Source organism: Nomascus leucogenys, chromosome 10, assembly GCF_006542625.1.
Source record: "Nomascus leucogenys isolate Asia chromosome 10, Asia_NLE_v1, whole genome shotgun sequence".
Classification (NCBI taxonomy): domain Eukaryota; kingdom Metazoa; phylum Chordata; class Mammalia; order Primates; family Hylobatidae; genus Nomascus; species Nomascus leucogenys.
In genome coordinates this window covers 89,716,341-89,738,512 of record NC_044390.1, presented here as the reverse complement: position 1 = coordinate 89,738,512, position 22,172 = coordinate 89,716,341, and the positions used below count along the sequence as shown (strand labels likewise).

The following is a 22,172-nucleotide window of genomic DNA, read 5'->3' as shown; positions in this document are numbered from 1 at the left end:
TTCTTTATCTTTCCAAAATGACAACCTAATCAAGATACTCTCCTGCTTAAAACTGTCAATAGGTTCCTATCACCTGCAAAATCAAATCTCACTCCTGGCCAGAAGTGGTGGCTTAGGACTGTAATCTCAAAACTTTGGGAGGCCAAGGTAGAAACATCTCTTGAGCCCAGGAGTTCAAGACCAGCCTGGGCAACATGGCAAAACCTTGTCTCCACAAAAAATTTAAAACTTACTTGGGCATGGTGGTATGTACCTATAGTCCCAGCCACTTGGGAGGCTGAAGCAGGAGGATCACTTGAGCCTGGGAAGTCAAGGCTGCGGTAAGCTGTGATTGTCCCACTGTACTCCAGCCTGGGTGACAGAAGCCCCTACTTCTGCATCATCATCTTGTTTTACTCTGCTGCCCATATAACCTACATCCTAGTCCCACCTAATCAGCAGGAGTTCCTGAAGCATCACAAGTCCCCCTCATTCTGTCCATGCTGACCTCATACCCAGAATCCCTTCCCCTCCCTGGTCTGTCTGGAACACCTTCAAGACCGGACCTGAGGCCAGGTGCAGTGGCTCACACCTGTAATCCCAGCATTTTGGGAGAACAAGACAGGCAGATCACAAGGTTAGGAGTTCAAGGCCAGCCTGGCCAACATGGTGAAACCCCATCTTTACTAAAAATACAAAAATTAACTGGGCATGGTGATGCATGCCTGTAATCCCAGCTACTCGGGAGGCTGAGGCAGGAGAATCGCTTGAATCCAGGAGGGGGAGGTTGCAGTGAGCTGAGATTGTACCACTGCACTCCAGCCTGGGCAACAGAGCAAGACTCCATCTCAAAAGAAAAAAAAAAAAGACCTGACCTGAAAACGACCTCCTCAGTAACATCTTTCAGCCCCACTATGGGTCACTCTTTCCTCTGAATCTCTAATCAACTTCAGTCATATCTTAATTACAGCCTTAATCACACTAAATTCCAATTATATATTACATGTCTGTCCCCTCAGCCTCTAGCACATGACGAAATACTTGTTTGGTGAACAAATGAATACATGAATGATTACCTCAACATCTAGTCCAAACTGAATGGCAAAACTCTCGGCTTCAGCAAATCTGTGTTTGTGAAGTAACCGACTCAATCTGATAAGTTGGAAAATAAATTTTGTTAAAAGCTTATTAGTCAGGGAATTTAAGTTATTCACTAAAGGGTAAAGCTAAAAAAAAAAAAAATGAGAAGTTACCTGTTTTCTGGTAAAGCTTCTGTAAGACATCTGAGTACTAACACAGAGACTGAGTCTTCAGACAACCTAGAAAAAATTTTAACTATAAATGCGCTTGTCTTTTAATATTAATACGTGAAATTTAATGTAGCTATTACTTAACACTATAAAACATGACCTACTTTGGATCATTTTTGCAAACTCCTTCTAAAAGGTATATGGTGTCCTACAATAACAACAAAAACATGATTAAAATTCCAATATAAGAGCAATGCATTTTATAATTACTAGACTAACTACTGGTTCAGGCATGAATTATCCATCAATGGACTTTAAAACAACTGGGTATCCCATAAATACCTACTATGTACCCACAAAAATTTAAGAAAAAAAAAAAACACTGGAAAAAAAATGGCTAGGAAAGATAAACCCCATAGACTCAAAATAATATCACACAAGTTACTTTCTATTAAGGGAAAAACACTTTACAAATGGGGAAATCTGACAGAACTGCCTTAACCAAATGGTCACATTTAAAATCACCCATAACAGGACAAATGATTCCATGAGCCTCTTAATGTGATGTGGTTAGAAAACAGTATTACCTGTGCAGTGTTTGTGCCAAAAAAGCTTAACATGAATCTAATCATGATGAAACAATCAAATCCAAATAGAGAAACAGTCTACAAAACCACAAGGTGGCAACTCTTCAAAACTGTCAATGTCTTAAAAGACAAAAAACGGACCAGATGCAATGGGTCATACATGTAATCCTAGCACTTTGGGGAGCTGAGCCAGGAAGCTCACTTGAGCTCAGGAGCTTGAGTCTAGCCCAGGAAACATAACGAGACCCCCTCTCTACAAAAAATATAAAAATTAGCCAGGCCTGGTGGTGCACACCTGTAGTCCCAGCTACTCAGGAGGCTGAAGCAGGAGGACCACCTGAGCCCAGGAGTTGGAGGCTGTAGTGAGCTATGATTGAGCGACTGTACTACAACTTGGGCAACAAAGCAAGACCATGTCTCAACAACAACAACAACAACAAAAACACATAGAGAACTAAATTTGATGAGTGATTCGTGATTAGATCATGAATAAGAAAAAAAATAGCTTTAAAGTAATTGGCCCAATTGGTAAAATTTAAATCTAGAAGAGTTTATAATAAATAGTACTGTATTTATGTTACATTTTCTGAGTATGATAATTGCATTATAGAAGAATGCCCTTATTTTTAGGAGATACCTGCTGAAGATTTAGGCGTGACAGGTCATGATGTCTACAAGTAATTTCCAAAGTTTGGAAAACTATAGTGTGTGTGTAAAAAGAAATTAAACAAATATGGTAAAATATTTTTTAAATATGTAAATTAGTTACATAAATATGAAAAATAGTTACATAAATATGTAACAGCAATAGTCTCCATCTCCCATTATCATCTATACTTCCTGTAGAGACACAAGAAAGAAGAATAAGCAGATAACTGATGTTTTGATTTTTTTTTTTTAATTCGATGACTAACCTTAGACTATCAAGTAAGTATATTTGAGGATCTCTATTAATAAATACAGTTATAAACCTGAAATTTATCCAGGTTTCCACTAGGTTCCACTAATGCTTAGCTTAATTATTAAGGCTTTTAATGATCACTGATTAGATAATGGATGAAGAAAAAAGTAGTTAAAAGAATACTTTAAAATGCAAATAAACTTACTGTGCTAATTCCTGTTTGGACCAGAGAAGAAACACTAGATACTTCCAAAGAATATAGTATTTCCATTGTAGGTAATGAATAAACCATGAGGTTTTTCATCTAAGAAAAATAGCAGAGCAATTAATTTAGCAGATCAATTTAAACGTGCAAGTACAAAACAGCACTTCACAATTAAGAGCAGATTAAAACACATGGGAGCGACTGGGCGTGGTGGCTCATGCCTATAATCCCAGCACTTTGGACTGCCTGAGCTCAGGAGTTCGAGACCAGCCTGGGCAACACAGTGAAACCCCGTCTCTACTAAAATACAAAAAATTAGCCGGGTGTGGCAGTGTGCATCTGTAATCACAGCTACTGGGATAATCACAGCTACTGGGGAGGCTGAGGCAGGAGAATCTCTGGAACCCAGGAGACGGAGGTTGCAGTGAGCCGAGATTGCGCCACTGCACTCCAGCCTGGGCGACAGAGTGAGACTGTCTCAAAAACAAAACAAAACAAAACAAAAAAAACACATGGGAGCACTTTGGGAGGCCGAGGCGGGTGGATCACTTGAGGTCAGGAGTTGGAGACCAGCCTAGCCAACATGGTGAAACCCCGTCTCTACTAAAAATACCAAAAAAATTAGCTGGAACATAGTGGTGCACATCCGTAATCCCAGCTACTTGGGAGGCTGAGGCAGGAGAATTGCTTGAACCTGGAAGAGGTTGTGGTGAGCCGAGATTGCACCACTGCACTCCTGTCTGGGTGAAAGAGTGAGACTGTCTCTAAATAAATAAATAAAACACACAGTACAAAGCTAAATGCAAAACAATAAGCATTTATAAGTAAGTCTGTTACCGTATGACTCATTTTACTTTTTTTGAGATGGAGTTTCGCTCTTGTTGCCCAGGCTGGAGTACACTGGTGCACTCTCAGCTTACCGCAACCTCTGCACCCCAGGTTCCAGCGATTCTCCTGTCTCAGCCCCTCGAGTAACTAGGATTACAGGTGCACGCCACCACGCCCGGCTAATTTTTTGTATTTTTAGTAGAGATTGGGTTTCACCATGTTGTCCAGATTGGTCTCAAACTCCTGACCTCAGGTGATCCACCTGCCTTGGCCTCCCAAAGTGCTGGGATTACAGGTGTGAGCCACCGCACCCAGCTTGTTACTATATGATTTAAATGTTACATATGAAATGATGTTCTACCCCATATTCCAAATCTGTTGAATGAAAATCCATATATATGCCTTAAGTCCATTCTACAGTTTGTATTTAAGGTGAAATGTAATTCCTCAGTGCCAGAACTACGTAAGAGTCACTCTAATAAACACTTTCCTGGGCCGGGTGCAGTGGCTCACACCTGTAATCCCAGCACTATGGGAGGCCGAGGCAGGCAAATCACGAGGTCAGGAAATAGAGACCAGCCTGGCCAAAATGGTGAAACCCCGTCTCTACTAAAAATACAAAAATTAGCTGGACGTAGTGGCAGGCACCTGTAATCCCAGCTACTTGGGAGGCTGAGGCAGGAGAATCGTTTGAACCCAGGGGGTGGGGGGTTGCAGTGAGCCGAGATTGTGCCATAGCACTGTAGCCTGGGGGACAGGGCGAGACCCCATCTCAAAAAAAAAAAATAACAAAATAAAATAAACACTTTCCTATGGGCATTTTTGGTTCCTGAAGTGCTCCATTTAAAATATGGAGTCAAGATTTATAACTTTTTACTTTAAAAAGAGTTCTGCAGGATTATTTCTGATTGTCAAGTTTCTGTGTGAACTAAGCTAATATGCTGTACTATCTAACGTCTACTTTTGTATTCACTAATGCTTTTTGTAACACATAATATAGGCAAGCACAAAATAAAATTTTCCAATACCTTCTTATTAGCTGATGCTGTCAGAGCTATTAATTTGAGATTTGTAATTCCTTGCCTAAAAGAGAAAAGAAGCTTTAAATAATTCAAGTAAGCTTTTACACAATAAAAACATACAATATTATCTATCAATTTAAAAACAAAGCTTTGCCAATTACAAGATATAAACTAAGTTAAAGTAACACTCTTGATAAAAAAATAAAATGTAGGCCAGGTGCAGCGGCTGACGCTTGTAATCCCAGCACTTTGGGAGGCCGAGGCGGGCAGATCATGAGGTCGGGAGATCAAGACCACGGTGAAACCCCATCTCTACTAAAAATACAAAAAAAAAAATTAGTCGGGTGTGGTGGCGGGCACCTGTAGTTCCAGCTACTCGGAGAGGCTGAGGCAGGAGAATGGCGTGAACCCGGGAGGCGGAGCTAGCAGTGAGCCAAGATTGCACCACTGCACTCCAGCCTGGGTGACAGAGCGAGACTCCATCTCAAAAAATAAATAAATAAATAAATAAAATGTAATAGACACTGTATTCCATTTCTCCATGTTTATGCCCAGACTGACAGTTTCTAACACAATGACTTGGAGGTTCATATTGCCTAAGTGTTCCCAATGAATTTTGCAAACGGTCTTTACTCTGTCAGACTGTCTCACAGTGTTGTTTAGAATGTAAAATAAAAAAAATAAATGATCTGAACAAAACCAGACAAGATACCTGGTACTAACAGAAGGGAAATGACTACTAGCCATAGTCATAACATACCACGTGACTGATGAAGGAGAGTCTGCTTCTGTAGTAAGAAGAAAGTCTTCTACGTGAAGAGAGGGCCAGTTCCATACAGGAGTTAGAGTGTAAATATCCCATAAACTCAGCACGTTCTGCAATAGAGACATTTCATTTACATGTCTTTTTTTTTTGAGACAGAGTTTCACTCTTGTCGCCCAGGCTGGAGTTCAATGGTGCAATCTCGGCTCACTGCAACCTCTGCCTCCCGGGTTCAAGAGATTCTCCTGCCTCAGCCTCCCGAGTAGCTGGGATTACAGGCGCCCACCACCACACCTGGCTAAGTTTTTGTATTTTTGTATTTTCTGTATTTTTAGTAGGCTAGCCACCGCACCTAGCCTACGCGTCTTCTTAATGATTAAAAATTTACATTTTAGGCCAGGCGCAGTGGCTCACGCCTGTAATCCCAGCACTTTGGGAGGCCGAGGTGGGTGGATCATCTGGGGTCAGGAGTTCGAGCCCAGCCTGGACAACATGGTGAAACCCCGTCTCTACTAAAAATACAAAAAATTAGCCGGCGTGGTGGTGGGCACCTGTAATCCCAGCTACTTGGGAGGCTGAGGCAGGAGAATCGCTTGAACCTGAGAGGCGGAGGTTGCAATGAGCCGAGATCGCACCATTGCACTCCAGCCTGGGCGACAAGAGCGAAACTCTATCTCAAAAAAAAAAAAAAAAAAAAAAAATTTACAGTTCAGGATCAACTTTTTGGTACGTATACTGAAATAAAGCACAGCACACAAGATAGTTAACCACCCTAGCTAAAACCCTTGCCTTTGTAAGTCTGACAACATATTTGTTGTAAAACATATCAAGTAAAAATATTGAAGGAGAAACAAGAAACCTACATCAGTATCAAGAACAAAAAGTAGATTGTCTATCAGCTGGAACTTCTTTGCACCTACAAAAGAGAAAATAAGATGTCTAAGGATTTTATTTCAATATTTCATATATCTAAATAGTAAACTAACATATTCACAGAAAGGCAGAACTATATAATTACTGGGTCCCATTTTCATTTATTCCTGCCTCTATTTCTGTTAGGTGATTACTAATATGTAAAACCTCCCAAAATGAAGAGTAACAACTGTAACATGTCAAGAACTGTTCTGTATGTGAACAACAATCAAACTATTCTGGTTTGTTTCAAAGACTGGTAGGGTAAAATGACCCATATGTCAGCCTAAGTACACTGACATAAAAATTAAAACTTACTAATAATTGTCTAAAGTAGTTTCATTAACTTATTTTACCTTTAATAATCTCTGCATCAATAAGGTTCTTAACTGTCATTCCTTTCTTGGAAGAATCTGGTTCCCATTTTGAGAATGCACAATTACCGGTTCCCTGGAAAAATGAACACAGTACTTCGAATGCAAATTTCATTCTTAGACCCGAACCTTCCTCAAAGTAGAAACATGTAAGTTTTATAGGTTACTAATTTTAAAATATATTTACATATTCTAACTTAACTAGGTTTCATCTTCTAGTTCCTCTCCTGGTTTCTGAAGAGAATGAAAAAAACAGTGTACTATTGGAATTCATGGTTATTACAATTTTTTTTTTTTTTAATTTGAGACAGGGTCTCACTCCATTGCCCAGGATGGAGGGCAGTGATCACAGCTCACTGCAGCCTCAAACTCCTGGGCTCAAGCAATCCTCCCACCTCAGCCTCCCCAGTAGCTGGGACTACAGGTGAGCATCACCACACCTGGCTAATTTACTATTTGTTGTAGAGACAGGGTCTCCCTATGTTGCTGAGACTGGTCTCAACCTCCTGGGTGCAAGCAATCCTCCCGCCTCAGCCTCTCAAAGTGCTGGGATTACAGGCATGAGCCACCATGCCAGCCTTCACATAAATATTTAATGAGTCTATTTAGGCAACTAGCACTAAAGACACGCAGTGAACTTTTAAGACCTCTTCCAGGATTATGATTAAAATATAGTCTTTGATAAGTATTTTCATTAAAATATAAATATTTGGAAAAAAATTTATAAATATTAATTTTAAATTATTTGAAACCCTGGTGAAATGTCAAATTAGATATGCTCAATGTGGAAATATGACTGCTTCTTTTCTCTCTGTTTTGTTTCTTCTCTTTTTAAAGATGGGATCTCACTGTGTTGCCAGGCTGCAGTGAAATGGCGTGATCACGGGTGTGATCAGAGCTACTGCAGCCTGATACTCCTGGGCTCAAGCAATTCTTCTGCCTCAGCTTCCCAAGTAGCTGGGACCATAGAGGCATGCCATGAGACGCAGCTGACTACTTCTTAATATATAAATTTGGCAAGTAAAAATATTGTAAACGTCGTAATTATATTGAGTTTCTGCCTATTCTTTGAATATAACATTAGGTATTTTTCCCCAAAATTCAAAGAAATTATGATCAGGGTTATTGGAAGTGACATACCAATAATGAAATGTTACTTTTTACATGCAACATGAGATATAAGACATTATACGGCAAGGTATACATGCCAATGGTTGTGAATGAATTGTGCTTTTCTACGTGCATCCTTGTCCACGTTCCCATTTCACTAATAACAAAACTTGCAAGTAGCCTAGCTAGCCAAGACTAAGAATAACGTAGAATCACTTAGGAGGCAGGGATTACATCAAATACACTTTACTCTTTAGGACCATTCTCTAACACCAAGGTTCTTAACCTGACTTATTTCAAGATTCAAGGGATCTGTGAAGCTGCATGGGCAAAAAATTTACATCTTTATTTTCACTAATCTCCATCTGAAACAGAATTTCTTTCACTTATGAATGTAGGCCACAAAAACCCCAAAAAACAAAAAGCAGTAGAATCAGCAGTCCCTGTGAGTATGTCACCAGTAGTAATTACACTTCCTATTAGAAAACCTATGATGACCATAATTTTGAAGTAGTGGTGTGTAAATATTTATTTCAAGACACCTGCAATACTGTGCTGTTTTTCCATAAATGACAAAGTCACAGGTACTATAACAATGGAATTTTTTGGTTTTGTTTTCTATCATTTTTGTCTGCTCTCATAATTGAAAAAAATGCTGTACTTCAGGTAAAGACTAGGGAAAGTAAAGATGCAATATTTTTTCCAAGACAGAAATTTATTTGAGTTATTTTTAATTACCTTAATTTTATAATTTCCTTGTTTCGGATATATGTTACAAATTATTTTGCAATTTAACCAAAACAAAAACATTTTTGTGAGAAAATGCTTTAGGCAACAAAAAACAAAACTGTATAAAAACAATTACCCCAATTATCACAGGAACTTCACTTGCTAAATCTCCAGCCACAAGACTGAGACAACCAAGAGTATGATAATTTTCAGTAGAAATAAAACTGGACTTGATTTGTCCTTGTAACTGCAAAATTAAAAACAACAAGAATGTCTCATACATAATACATATTTATGCTCCATAAAATCACTAAAATCAGTTGATATCAATCAGTTATAATTTTTTTTTTTGAGACAGAGTTTTGCTCTTGTTGCCCAGGCTAGAGTGCAATGGTGCAGTCTTGGCTCACCACAACCTCTGCCTCCCGAGTTCAAGCAATTCCCTGCCTCAGCCTCCCGAGTAGCTGGGAGTACAGGCATGCGCCACCACCCCCCAGCTAATTTTGTATTTTTTAGTGGAGATGGGGTTTCTCCATGTTGGTCAGGCTGGTCTCGAACTCCCGACCTCAAGTGATCTGCCCCTTCGGCCTCCCAAAGTGCTGGGATTACGGGCATGAGCCACCGCGCCCGGCCTAAATGTATTTTTAAATAAAAATGTTATTAAAATATTATATCATAATAATTTCTAAAATATCAAGAAGTAGACCAATTATATACAGAAACACTCTACTACATTTACATTAAATGTAATTTTTTTAAGAGGACAATATGGATTTATTTTCTTACCTTTTTTGCTGTTCTGAAGTCTACATTCTCAATTGCTGCATTAAAAAAGAAAGCAGGCCAAATGTATAGTATTAATCTATAAAATAACACGAGTCACCTGTTTTGTGTCAAGGTAAAATTAAGTACAATCTAGTTCAAAGAACACTGGTGATAATCAAGTTTTGCCCCTGACCAAAATATGCTGTGACATGTTAAATTCAGGGCACCAGCCAGTACCTCTCCATACCTACCCTTACCACCTCTCTTCCTACTAAGGGGATCTTCTCCATACTCCAACTCTCCTGCGCTTCTCACTGTTTGGAATAGCTCTTACTTTTCTAGCTGCACCATTAAGCTATGGAAAACAAATCTTCGATCTTGTCATATACCCAAGACGTAGCACAGGCCTGGCAAGTCAATATTTTTAAAATATCACTTAGGCCAGGCGCAGTGGCTCATGTCTACAATCCCAGCACTTTGGGAGGCCGAGACGGTCAAATCACTTGATGTGAGGAGTTCGAGACCAGCCTGGCCAACATGTGAAACCCCGCCTCTAGTAAAAATACAAAAATTAGCCAGGTGTGGTGGCGCACACCTGTAATCCCAGTTACTTGGGAGACTGAGGCACAAGAATCACTTGAACCTGGGAAGCAGAGGTTGCAGTGAGCCAATATCGTACCACTGCACTCCAGCCTGGGCGACAGAGCGAGACTCCATCTCAAAAATAAATAAATAAATAAAAATAATAAAATAAAATAAAATGTTAAATACCTGTTCCAAATCCATTCCTCAAATAATTTCACTTGGCTCAGAGGGATAAATGGTCCAGACTACTAGCTTAAAACATATTTTACATTATTGTTCTGCACTATATATTTCTTTTTTGAGACAGAGTTTCGCTCTTGCTGCCCAGGCTGGAGTGCAACGGCGCGATCTCGGCTCACCGCACCTCTGCCTCCTGGGTTCAAGTTATTCTCCTGCCTCAGCTTCCCGAGTAGCTGGGATTACAGGCATCTGCCACCCTGCCTGGCTAATTTTGTATTTTTAGTAGAGACAGGGTTTCTCCATGTTGGTCAGGCTGGTCTTGCACTCCCAACCTCAGGTGATCTGCCCGTCTTGGCCTCCCAAAGTGCCAGGATTACAGGCGTGAGCCACCACCCCAGCCCTGTTCTGCACTATTAACACTACATAGTCATTTCCATTTCCAGGTTCATTCACCACATTAAAAAGCATTTATTATTGTGCTAGCATATGTCTTGTCTCCTCAACCAAACTGTTGAAGCTTATCTCCCCAAACTAAGCTCCTTGAAGGCCATACCAAAATTACATTTATTCAGATACTGTTCCAGCTCTAATAGAGAATAAGTGTACTCTGAATACTTAAAAGTATACCCAATTATAACTAAATACAATTAAGATAAAATAAGCTTAAAGAGAGTACTTAAAATTTTACTATTAAATTAATAAAACTAGTAAATATTGCTGCAAATCAATAACAAAAATATAATGTATTACTTACCTTGTTGAATTTTTAAAAGCTGAAGGTTTGTAATACAAAAAAATCCACTGTATGTAAGAAGTAGCATATAATAGGTACCTATTGAAATAAAATCAGAATCAGTTTCTTTTTTTTTGAGACGGAGTCTCATTCTGTCGCCAGGCTGGAGTGCAGCGGCACGAACTCGGCTCACTGCAACCTCTGCCTCTAGGGTGCAAGTGATTCTCCTGCCCTAGCCTCCCGAGTAGCTGGGACTACAGGCGTGCACCACCATGCCCAGCTAATTTTTGTAGTTTTAGTAGAGACAGGGTTTCACCATGTTGGCCAGGATGGTCTTGATCTCTTGACCTCGTGATCTGCTTGCCTCAGCCTCCCAAAGTGCTGGGATTACAGGCGTAAGCCACCGCTCACGGCCGGGAATCAGTTACTTTAAAAGGCACATGGATATAAAATTTAAACCAGTGTCTGTTTGAATGTGGCTTTCGAAGAAAGAGAGAAAGAGGCAGGGCACAGTGGCTCAGGCCTATAACGCCAACACTTTGGGAGGCCAAGGCAGGTGGATCACGAGGTCAGGAGCTCCAGACCAGCATAACCAACATGGTGAAACCCTGTCTCTACTAAAAATACAAAAATTAGCTGGCTGTGGTGGTGCGTGCTTGTAGTCCCAGCTACTCAGGAGGCTGAGGCAGGAGAATTGCTGGAACCTGGGTGGTGGAGGTTGCAGTGAGCCGAAATTGCGCCATTGCTCTCCAGCCTGGGCGACAGAGTGAGACTCCATCTCAGAAAAAAAAAAAAAAAGAGAGGGAGAGAAAGAGGGAAGGAAGGAAGGAAGGAAGGAAGGAAGGAAGGAAGGAAGGAAGGAAGGAAGGAAAGAAGGCAGGCAAGCACAAACAAACAGTACCTGGAACTACCTTAAAAATATGTCAATTTGAAGTTTTGTTTTTTGTTTTTTGTTTTTGAGACAGGGTCTCAATCTATCTCCCAGGCTGGAGTGCAATGGCACGATCGCAGCTCACTGCAGGCCCAAGAGATCCTCCCAACTCAGCCTCCTGAGAAAGTAGGACTACAGACACACACCAACACATCTGGCTAATTTTTTATTTTTTGTAGAGGTGGCAGTCTCTCTATATTATCCAGGCTGGTTTCAAGCTCCTAGACTCAAGCGATGCTCCCACCTCAGCCTCCTAAAGTGCTAGGATTACAGATGTGAGCCACCACACACAGCCTGCTCATTTAAATTCTAATGATCAAATATTATAGTAATGTTACAGATAAAACTTATTTACAAAGAACTAGTAGGTTATTTGCAAAAACACTGTTAACTTCTTTTGAAACTTTTATTAAAACAACAAACTTCATGTGCCAGAAAAAAAAAATCTCAGACATATCAAAATAAACTAAGGACCAGTTAACATTTGTTGAAGTAAAAATATAATAAATATACTGAAGCCCAGAAACACATTTTAAAAGAATATAATGTCTCCTTGGTAACCTATAGAAATCTCAAAACTGTAAAAATAAGTTTAGAATATTATATTTAGGAAAAGTATATATTTAAACATCTAAAAAGAGCTTTAAAAATTTTTTTCAAAAACTTAAAAATTGTTTCTTACGATATTAATTGCATTGATAGGAAAAAATGTGTAAAAAAATACAGAAAAAGCCGGGCACAGTGGCTCACAGGCGGATCACCTGAGGCGGGTGGATCACCTGAGGTCAGGAGTTCGAGACCAGCCTGGCCAACATGGTGAAATCCCATCTCTACTAAAAACAAAAAATTAGCCGAGCATGGTGGCAGGTGCCTATAATCCCAGCTACTCGGGAGGCTGAGGCAGGAGAATTGCTTGAACCCGGGAGGCAGAGGTTTCAGTGAGCAGAGGTCGCGCCATCGCACTCCAGCTTGGGGGACAAGAGGGAGACTTCGTCTCAAAAAAAAAAAAAAAATCAGAAAAAATGTAGGTAGCATAATAATGATTTTATATAATTTATTAACCACAAATTTGAATTTTTGATTGGGTATTAGTCAGAAGTCATTCAGGCTGGGTGCAGTGGCTCACGCCTGTAATCCCAGTGCTTTGGGAGGCCCAGGCAGGTGGATCACTCACTCGAGGTCAGGAGCTTGAGACCAGCCTGGCCAACATAGTGAAACTCCATCTCTACTAAAAATACAAAAATTAGCCAGGCGTGGTGGCACATGCCTGTAATCCCAGCTACTCAGGAGGCTGAGGCAGGAGACGCTTGAACCTGGGAGCTGGTGGTTGCAGTGACCTGAGATTGCGCCACTGCACTCCAGCCTGGGCGACAAAGGGAGACTCCCATTTAAAAAAAAAAAAAAAAGTCATTCAAAAAAAATTCAAGAAAACTTACCTTCATTTGAACTATCCTTCTCAATGACAAGATTCTGGTAAGTCCGCCGATTTTCATCGTTAGCTTTCTGAACAAATGCCTAAATGCAAATTAATTTCAAATAATAAAATTAAACACAGAAAAATACAATCAAGGATTTTATTCTTTAAACTCTAGAGTTATCAATTATCATTAGCAGTAATTCTGCCTATATTCTAAACATCTTACTTTTAAAATGGAAAACTATTTTGGACAAGTGTACTAAATAACCTTCGAGACTGCTCCCTTGCGATTCCTTGAGCCACAAGCCTACTAAACCTGACCTAAGAAAATTTTTGTTTGACCTGGTGTTAATTTCTATTTATGTGAGAGCCAAGAATTCGGGATCCAAGCTGTGGTAACACCTTCAAAGCTTAATTTTTCAAAAAAACATTCTTTTAATTTAAAATACCATTCAGTATAGGGAAGAAACTCAATCCTGGCAGGCAGGAGACATGGTAACCAAGACCCCAAAGGCTTCATATGTCTGGGCATTCCCTCCTCTACCTTCCTGCCTCCCTTAACAAGCTGACTGGAATCACACAGCAGAAAGCTGCCTGCTCCTGACTTAGCTGACCAAGCTGAATTCCCAACCATACAAGAACCTAATCATTTGTCTCCTGGAGTTACTTCTCCCGAAGTTGTTAAAGTGGGACTCTAGCATTCCTAATAAAAACCTGACCATCTTCCAAGGTTACTAAATCAGGACACTAGCAGTCCTGCTAAGCACCTGACCAGATCCAGCCAACTGAAGACAAGATGAACTTCAGCTCTGGCCTTTCACCAAGTATTTCCTCATTTTAATCTAATTATGATACTAAAAATCACACCCAGGGATGGAGATTTAACATGCTAATGAGATATACAACACATGAAAAAGGATGCAATCAAAATTCACAGGTGCTAAAAGTTCCCTGCCTCTACATGCCTACAAATCACTCCTTTTTTCACCTCAGGTTCCTCAAAATGACAAGAGCTAAGCCCTTCAGGGAGCTAGCACTTGGGATCCCTTTCCCATATGCTGTTTCCTTGAGATTCCTTGAGCCACAATCCTACTAAACATTCCCTGGGAAAATTTCTGTTTGACCTGGTGTTAATTTCTATTTACACGAGAGCCAAGAACTCAGGATCCAAGCTGTGGTAACACCTTCAAAGCTTAATTGTTCAAAAAAACATTGTTTTAATTTAAAACACGAGTAATAGTTTGCTAGAGTTCTAGTTGTCTAAGAGATTATTTAGAATTTAAATAATGAAAATTAAAATATAACAAGATCTTACATTAGTGAGTAGTGTTTGTTTTGATGTTACATGAATAAGATGTAGGTTGCCACTTCTCTCGCCAACCAAAAGAAACTTTCCTTCTTGACAAAGGCCAACTACATCCACTTCAGTATCTGAAAATTTCAAATCAAAGTTACAAGCTTCCTTCGAAAATCCTTATTTTCAATACAAAAAAATACAAATTTTTCTCATTAAAAAGCCAATGGTTACTTAAGTTACTTCTAAATACTGCAAAACAGATGTGATGAAAGTAAAAAAGAATGTTGTTGACTTTTATTCAGTCAACAAATATTTTTTGTTTTGTTTTGTTTTTGAGACAGCATCTCGCTCTGCTACCCAGGCTGGAGTGCAGTGGTACCACCTCAGTTCACTGCACCCTAGACTTCCTGGGCTCAGTCAGGCAATTCTCCCATCTCAGCCTCCCAGGTAGCTGGGACCCCAGGTACACACCACTATGACCAGCTAATTTTTGGTATTTTTTGTACAGACGAGGTTTTGCCATGTTACCCAGACTGGTCTCGAACTCCTTAGGCTCAAGCGATTGTCCATCTCTGCCTCCCAAAGTGCTGAGGTTACAGACATGAGCCACTGCATGCAGCTGGTCAAGAAATATTTACTGAGCACTTACTATATGGTAAACTTTGTTCTAGGCCTTTTGCATATATCTGAGAACAGTAACAAAAGATTACCACTGTCACAGACCTCATATTCTAAGATAGAAATAGCTGATAAATGAGCAGGTGTGGTGGCTCACACCTGTAATCCCAGCACTTTGGGAGGCCGAAGCAGGCCGATCACTTGAGGTCAGGAGTTCAAGACCAGCCTGGCCAACATGGTGAAACCCCGTCTCTACTAAAAATATAAAATTAGCTGGGCATGGTGGCATGTGCCTGTAATCCAGGCTACTCAGGAGGCTGAGACAGGAGAATCGCTTGAACCCAGGAGGTGGAGGTTGCAGTGAGCCGAAATCGCGCCACTGCTCTCCAGCCTAGGCAACAGAGCCAGACTCCGTCTCAAAAAAAAAAAAAAAAAAAAAAAAAACAATAAACAATTAGCATAATAAACAAACTGTAAGACATGTAAAAAGGTGATAGATGTTCTGGGAAAAAGAATGTAGAGCCAGGTAAGAGAGCTCAGAAGAATGGTGCATTTTGCAGTGTTAATTAGAAAGCTCACAGGAGACATGAAAGAGGTGAGGAAGTTAGCCAAATGACTAAGACGGAAGAGCATTCAGAGCATTCAGATGGTGGGCACAGCTCGAGGAAAGATCGAGTCGGAAGTGCCTGTTGTATTCACGCAAAAGCAAGAAGGCCAAGGTAACAGAAAACAAAGCAAAGAGAGAAGGGACAAGAGAGAAAAACAATAGTATGTAACTGGCTTACGAACTCAGGTTATTCCGCCACAATGTCTTTCCACAAATGGATCATCGTTACACATCCCACCATTTCATAGAAGAAACTGTGAATCTTGTGGACCAATCAGGGTCAATATGTCAAGATTCCATAAAACACAAGTTTCTTGCCTCCATGTTGCAATCAAGATATGTTCCAAAATGCATGCGTTCTGTTTCCTTTTCAGTTGTCTAAGTTCTTATGTAAAAGTTTCAACAACTATCTTTCTCTTAAAATTTCTATTTAATGGCCAGGTGCAGTGGCTCACACCTGTAATCCCAGCACTTTGGGAGGCCAAGGTGGGTGGATCATTTGAAGTCAGGAATTTGAGAGCAGCCTGGCCAACATGGTGAAACCCGACCCTACTAAAAATACAAAAATTACCAGGCATGGTGGCAGGCGCCTGTATTCCCAGCTACTTGGGAGGCTGAGGCAGAAGAATCTCTTGAACCTGGGAGGTGGAGGTTGCAGTGAGCTGAGAGAGCACCACTGCACTCCAGCCTGGGCCACAGAGCAAGATTGTCTCAGGAAAAAGAAAAAAAAAAAGGCCTGGCACGGTGGCTCACATCTGTAATCCCAACACTTCAGGAGGCCGAGGCGGGCGGATCATGAGGTCGAGACCAGCCTGGCCAACATAGTGAAACCCTGTTTCTACTAAAAATACAAAAAAAAATTAGCAGGGCATGGTGATGGGCGCCTGTAGTCCCAGATACTTAGGAGGCTGAGGCAGGAGAATTGTTTGAACCCTGGAGGCAGAGGTTGCAGTGAGCCGACATCACACCACCGCACTCCGGCCTAGGCAACAGTGCGAGACTACATCTTAAAAAAAAAAAAAAAAAATTCTACTCAAGAAAGAAAAAAACTTTCGGGGCCGGGTGTGGTGGCTCACGCCTATAATCCCAGCACTTTGGGAGGCCGAGGCGGGCAGATCACAAGGTCAGGAGATCGAGACCATCCTGGCTAACATGGTAAAATGCTGTCTCTACTAAAAAAAAAAAAAAAAAAAAAAATACAAAAAATTAGCCAGGGGTGGTGGTGGGCGCCTGTAGTTCCAGCTATTCAGGAGGCTGAGGCAGAAGAATGGTGTGGACTGAATTGTGCCACTGCACTCCAGCCTGGATGACAGAGGGAGAGAGACTCCATCTCAAAAAAAAAAAAAAACAAAAACAAAAACAAAACTTTCATAATATTCTTGCCTAAGCTCAGTACAATCACTGACTTACCCCTTAATTCACTCTTTTTTTTTTGTTTTTGAGACAAGACTCACTCTGTCACTCAGGCTAGAGTACAATGGCATAATCTTGGCTCACTGGGCACGTATGCCACCATGCCCAGCTAATTTTTGTTGTTGTTGCTGTTTTTGGAGACAGAGTTTTGCTCTGTCACCCAGGCTGGAGTGTAGTGGCGTGATCTTGGATCACTGCAACCTCCACCTCCCAGGTTCAAGCAATTCTCCTACCTCAGCCTCCCGAGTAGCTGGAACTACAGGCGCACACCAGCACAGCCAGCTAATTTTTGTATATTAGTAGAGAAAACAGGGTTTCACTGTGTTGCCCAGGCTGGTCTCAAACCCGAGCTCAGGAAATCCACCCACCTGGGCCTTCCAAAGTACAAGGATTACAGGCGTGATTTTTGTATTTTTAGTAGAAACGGGGTTTCACCATGTTGGCCAGGCTGGTCTTGAACTCCTGACCACAAGTGATCCGGTGGCCTCAGTCTCCCAAAGTGCTGGGATTACAGGCATGAGCCACCACACCCAGCTTTAATTCACTCTCAAATCCACATTTGCATGTACTTAAAGCCTTGTAGCTCGATGAAGAATTAATTCATAATTATAAGTATGTTAAAGGATTTTTAGAGAGCTATTAATTCTACAAATATGCAAATACCCATTAATGATACTGAAATTCTGTACAAGATTCAGGAATTTGAACACAAATGAGCTCGTGTTTTCCACAGTATTCTAACACAAGCAAGTAAACTAAGTTGTTGCTTTACATGTGTATTTCCCCTCAGATGTATTGAGAGAAGGGATCATCTCAGTGTCCTTTGACTCTAGTGCCCAAAGCAAATAAGGCACTAAGCACTCAAGCTTAATTACTTGAAATTGGTCTAATTTGAAATCTTAGAAATAATGGACTAAAGAGGAGGCAATCCAGCAGAAATTGGCAGCAGATATATTTGACTTCCAATTTATCTTACTTCATTACATTATACTTACGAAAGACAAGATGCAATTGAAGTGATCTACAAATACTGTCAAGCAATATCACTGATTGGTCAGCCACAATAATAAACCCATCACTTAAGCTGCATGCCTGTATCTTTGGATTTAATGAGGCCTGTGGGAGAGAAAAGCATGACGAAAATTCAAACATTTTTATACGCGTTTAACAATACTCACTAATAGTATCATCAAATTCCCAAATATCCCACTTTAATACTTGACAGGCTTTTTTTCTTTAGCCCCTCTATCTAATTAATCATCGAGTTTGTATGGTATCTCTTGAATCCATCCAGGATCCTAAGTAGAAAAACAGTTTAGGATGAGCAGGAAGGGCAAAGGATTCTCATGTTCAAGTCCTTGTTTCCCCAGGATTGACTTTATGCTGCAGGAGCCAGACATTAACATAATGAATTAATCAAGATTGGCATAAAGTCTTGGTGCCGTGGGTACCCTAGGCAGGGGAACGGTGGTGAACTGTGAACTGGAGGGTCCATGCCCCCACAGACACGAAAGAATAGAATCTACTTCACACCAGCCAGTGGGAAGCCCGGTGGGGATGCAGCACTGGCATGGCCATATCTCCCAATTCATCAACAGAAGCTGGATCTTTATGTGAAATGTTCTGATTTTTAAATATTGGCAGCTAAGTCAACATTTTTAAAAACACTAGACAAGCCAAATCAGAGTCTCCAGTATTCAGTTTCTGTTGCCAAGAGCTTCCCACACATAGCTGTCTTGAAGCACTTGGACAGATTAGTGGTTGAGGAAGCTCAGTCCCTTACTAGCTAAGTGATCTTAGGCAAATGCGTCAACTAACTCCCTGTAAAAGAGTAACAATAATAATACCTACAAGGTTCACCTGAATAAAGATTAAATGAATTCATGTAAAGGGCTTAGGAGAGAGTCCTGCACATAGTATATACTCAATAAATGTTAACCAGTCCTATTCTTCCCTGACAAAATACAGCTAATCACCTCATTTTATGACTATTTCAAAAGTCATCTTCTCCAGGTGTAATCCTTGAAAATTCCCCAACATTCTGATCCCTCTTCTACCTTATTTTTTTCTTTATTTTGAGACAGGGTCTCCCTCTGTTGCTCAGGCTGGAATGCAGTGATGCCATCATAACTCATTGCAGCCTTAAACACCTGGGCTCAAGGGACCTTCATGCCTCCCCAACTCAAGTAGCTGGGACTACACATGCACACCACCACAACAGGCTAATTTTTTTTTTCTTTTATAGAGATGGGGTTTTCACTATGTTGGCCAGGCTGGTCTAGAACTCCTGGACTCAAACGATCCTTCCATCTCAACCACCCAAAGTGCCGGGAATACAAGTGTGAGGCACCGTGCCCGGCCTCCTTCTTATCTTTTTACTTGCTTCTTCAACTAGTAAAAGGTTATACGAAGGCACTGCCAACAAGGAATGACACTAAAATTAGCCAGGCGTGGTGGCAGATGCATGTAATCTCAGCTACTAGGGAGGCTGAGGCACAAGAATCACTTGAACCCAAGAGGCAGAGGTTGCAGTGAGCCGAGATCACACCACTGCATTCCAGCCTAGGCAACAGAGCAAGACTCTGCCTCAAAAAAAAAAAAAGGAACGGCACTATATCTTCTAGGGATCTGTCCACACTGTTCTCTCTAGACTCTTCTCTCTAGACTGTTCTCCTTCTTAAGAACAGCCTAAGGCCGGGTGCGGTGGCTCACGCTTGTAATCCCAGCACTTTGGGAGGCTGAGACGGGCGGATCACGAGGCCAGGAGATCGAGACTACGGTGAAACCCCGTCTCTACTAAAAATACAAAAAATTAGCCGGGCGTGGTGGCAGGCGCCTGTAGTCCCAGCTACTTGAGAGGCTGAAGCAGGAGAATGGCGTGAACCCGGGAGGCAGAGCTTGCAGTGAGCCGAGATCACGCCACTCTACTGCAGTCTGGGCGACAGAGCAAGACTCCATCTCAAACAAACAAACAAAAATACTAAAAAATAGACGTTATTTCCTCATTATAGAAACTGTGCTTTCAGATGTCTTGAAGGATTCAAAAAATTAAAAAAAAAAAAGAAATTATGCTGTACTTTAAATTTTTGCCTCTAATAAATAATTTAATGACAAAAAATACAATGAGATTTGTACTACTCATAACTAACGTTTATCTTATACTAATTATCTTATTGTTGGATTATACTGCCTTTAACATGATTCATGGTACATTAAAAGCGGTACAAATCAGGCACAGTGGCTCATGCCTTTAATCCCAGCACTTTGGGAGGCCAAGGCAGGCAGATTACTTGAGGCCAGGAATTCAAGACCAGCCTGGGCAACCTCATCTCTACTAAAAATACAAAAATTTTTAGTAGCATGGTGGCACACACCTGTAATCCCAGCTACTTGGGAAATTGAGACAGGAGAATTTTTTGAACCCAGGAGGCAGAGGTTGCAGTTAGCCGAGCTGAGATAGCACCACTGCACTCCAGCTTAGGCAACAGTGTGAGACTCTGTCTCAAAAAAAAAAAAAAAGAAAAAGCAGCACAGTTCCACAGACACCAGCTTAAAGCTGCATAAAGAATGATTTCTTTTTTAAATCCCATCAGCCAGTTTAAAAAAAAAAGTCAAAAGCATAAATTTTATTCCCTTTAGGAATAACGTCCCCAGTGGATGCCCTGCCTTATCTGTCAGATTCCATTTGAGTGAAAAAAAAATTTTTTTCGTTAAAAAATAAGAAAGAATTAAATACCAGCCTCCCAAGTAGCTGGGACTACATGTGCGTGCCACCACACCCAGCTAATAGTACCTTCTATGGAAAGCAAAGAATAAGGTTTCAGGCGTGGAGCAAGAATGGTGCAATTACTGACAGAAGAAAGTTAAAATGTAGAAAGAAATGCACGGATAAACCTCATACTCAGCAGGGTGCTTGACTCTGGTAGGAAATAGGAGGAACACAGATTCAGGGATGGACCCTCAGAGCCTTCAACTCTATTGGTAACATTTTATTTCCTAAGTCAGTAGTAGATATTCTTTGTATGCCGGGCGCGGTGGCTCACACCTGTAATCCCAGCACTTTGGGAGGCTGAGGTGGGTGGATTGCTTGAGGCCAGGAGTTCAAGACCAGCCTGGCCAACATGGTGAAACTCCATCTTTACAAAAATACAAAAAATTAGCTGAGCATGGTGGCACACATCTGTAATCTCAGCTACTTGGGAGGCTGAGGCACGAGAATCACTTGAATCTGGGAGGCAGAGATTGCAGTGAGCCGTGATCACACCACTGCACTCCAGCCTGTGGATTCAATCTGAGATTGAATCTTGATTCCCTGAGGAAGTGCTATATTCATTCACAAAATATTTACTGTGGGCCACTAGCCCTACTAAGCACTCAGTAAAAATTCTGTGAATCAAACACTCAGTGTAATAATCACTACCTTTTCAGAAGAGATCTTCACTAGCACATCTACTTGATATAAAGCAGTTCCATGTTCTTTTCTTGAACCGACACTCAGGTACCCACTTCCGGTATCATCATTTGTTAGCAGCTCAATATCATTCCACATGTTTCTGAGACTGCCTTCCTGAGTCAGGAACCACTGTCTTTCCTGTAACATAAAATTAGACACCATATTATCTTGTTGCATAGAACCCGGTTCCTTGGGAAATGAGATCGCTTACTTACAAAACAAAAACAAAAGTCTAACATTAACATATACAGACATCTTTGTCTTCTTGTTATTGCTGTGGCCACTAAACACTTTGGGCCAATAACATAAATGGAACTAGAGCTATGATGGTTACCAGAGAACAACATATTGGTTTATGCACACAAACCAACAATTCTGATCTTATCCTAGAGCTTCCATTACTTTGTGTGTCTAGTTTGGAATTATACCAAGTTTTCATTAGAAATAAACCTTTAGGACAGGCGCGGTGGCTCACGCTTGTAATCCCAGCACTTTGGGAGGCCAAGGCGGGCG

The 22,172-nt window shown here is 40.9% G+C and overlaps 1 protein-coding gene across 1 annotated transcript in view; it reads right to left on the bottom strand.

The window, feature by feature from the left end:
• The window catches only part of KNTC1 (kinetochore associated 1), a 94,283-nt gene extending 72,528 nt beyond the window's left edge, over positions 1–21,755 (bottom strand). Inside the window, exons 1-15 of the mRNA XM_030821571.1 lie at positions 21,627–21,755; positions 18,202–18,322; positions 14,587–14,702; positions 13,291–13,369; positions 10,945–11,022; positions 9,447–9,481; positions 8,797–8,907; positions 6,804–6,897; positions 6,399–6,451; positions 5,533–5,648; positions 4,779–4,833; positions 2,923–3,021; positions 1,394–1,437; positions 1,233–1,298; positions 1,056–1,131 (exon numbers count right to left, since the gene is read on the bottom strand). Coding sequence (XP_030677431.1) covers positions 1,056–1,131; positions 1,233–1,298; positions 1,394–1,437; positions 2,923–3,021; positions 4,779–4,833; positions 5,533–5,648; positions 6,399–6,451; positions 6,804–6,897; positions 8,797–8,907; positions 9,447–9,481; positions 10,945–11,022; positions 13,291–13,369; positions 14,587–14,702; positions 18,202–18,322; positions 21,627–21,755 — 1,272 coding nt within the window. The remainder of the gene's footprint in view (positions 1–1,055; positions 1,132–1,232; positions 1,299–1,393; positions 1,438–2,922; positions 3,022–4,778; positions 4,834–5,532; positions 5,649–6,398; positions 6,452–6,803; positions 6,898–8,796; positions 8,908–9,446; positions 9,482–10,944; positions 11,023–13,290; positions 13,370–14,586; positions 14,703–18,201; positions 18,323–21,626) is intronic.
• Between the last annotated feature and the right edge of the window lie 417 nt (positions 21,756–22,172).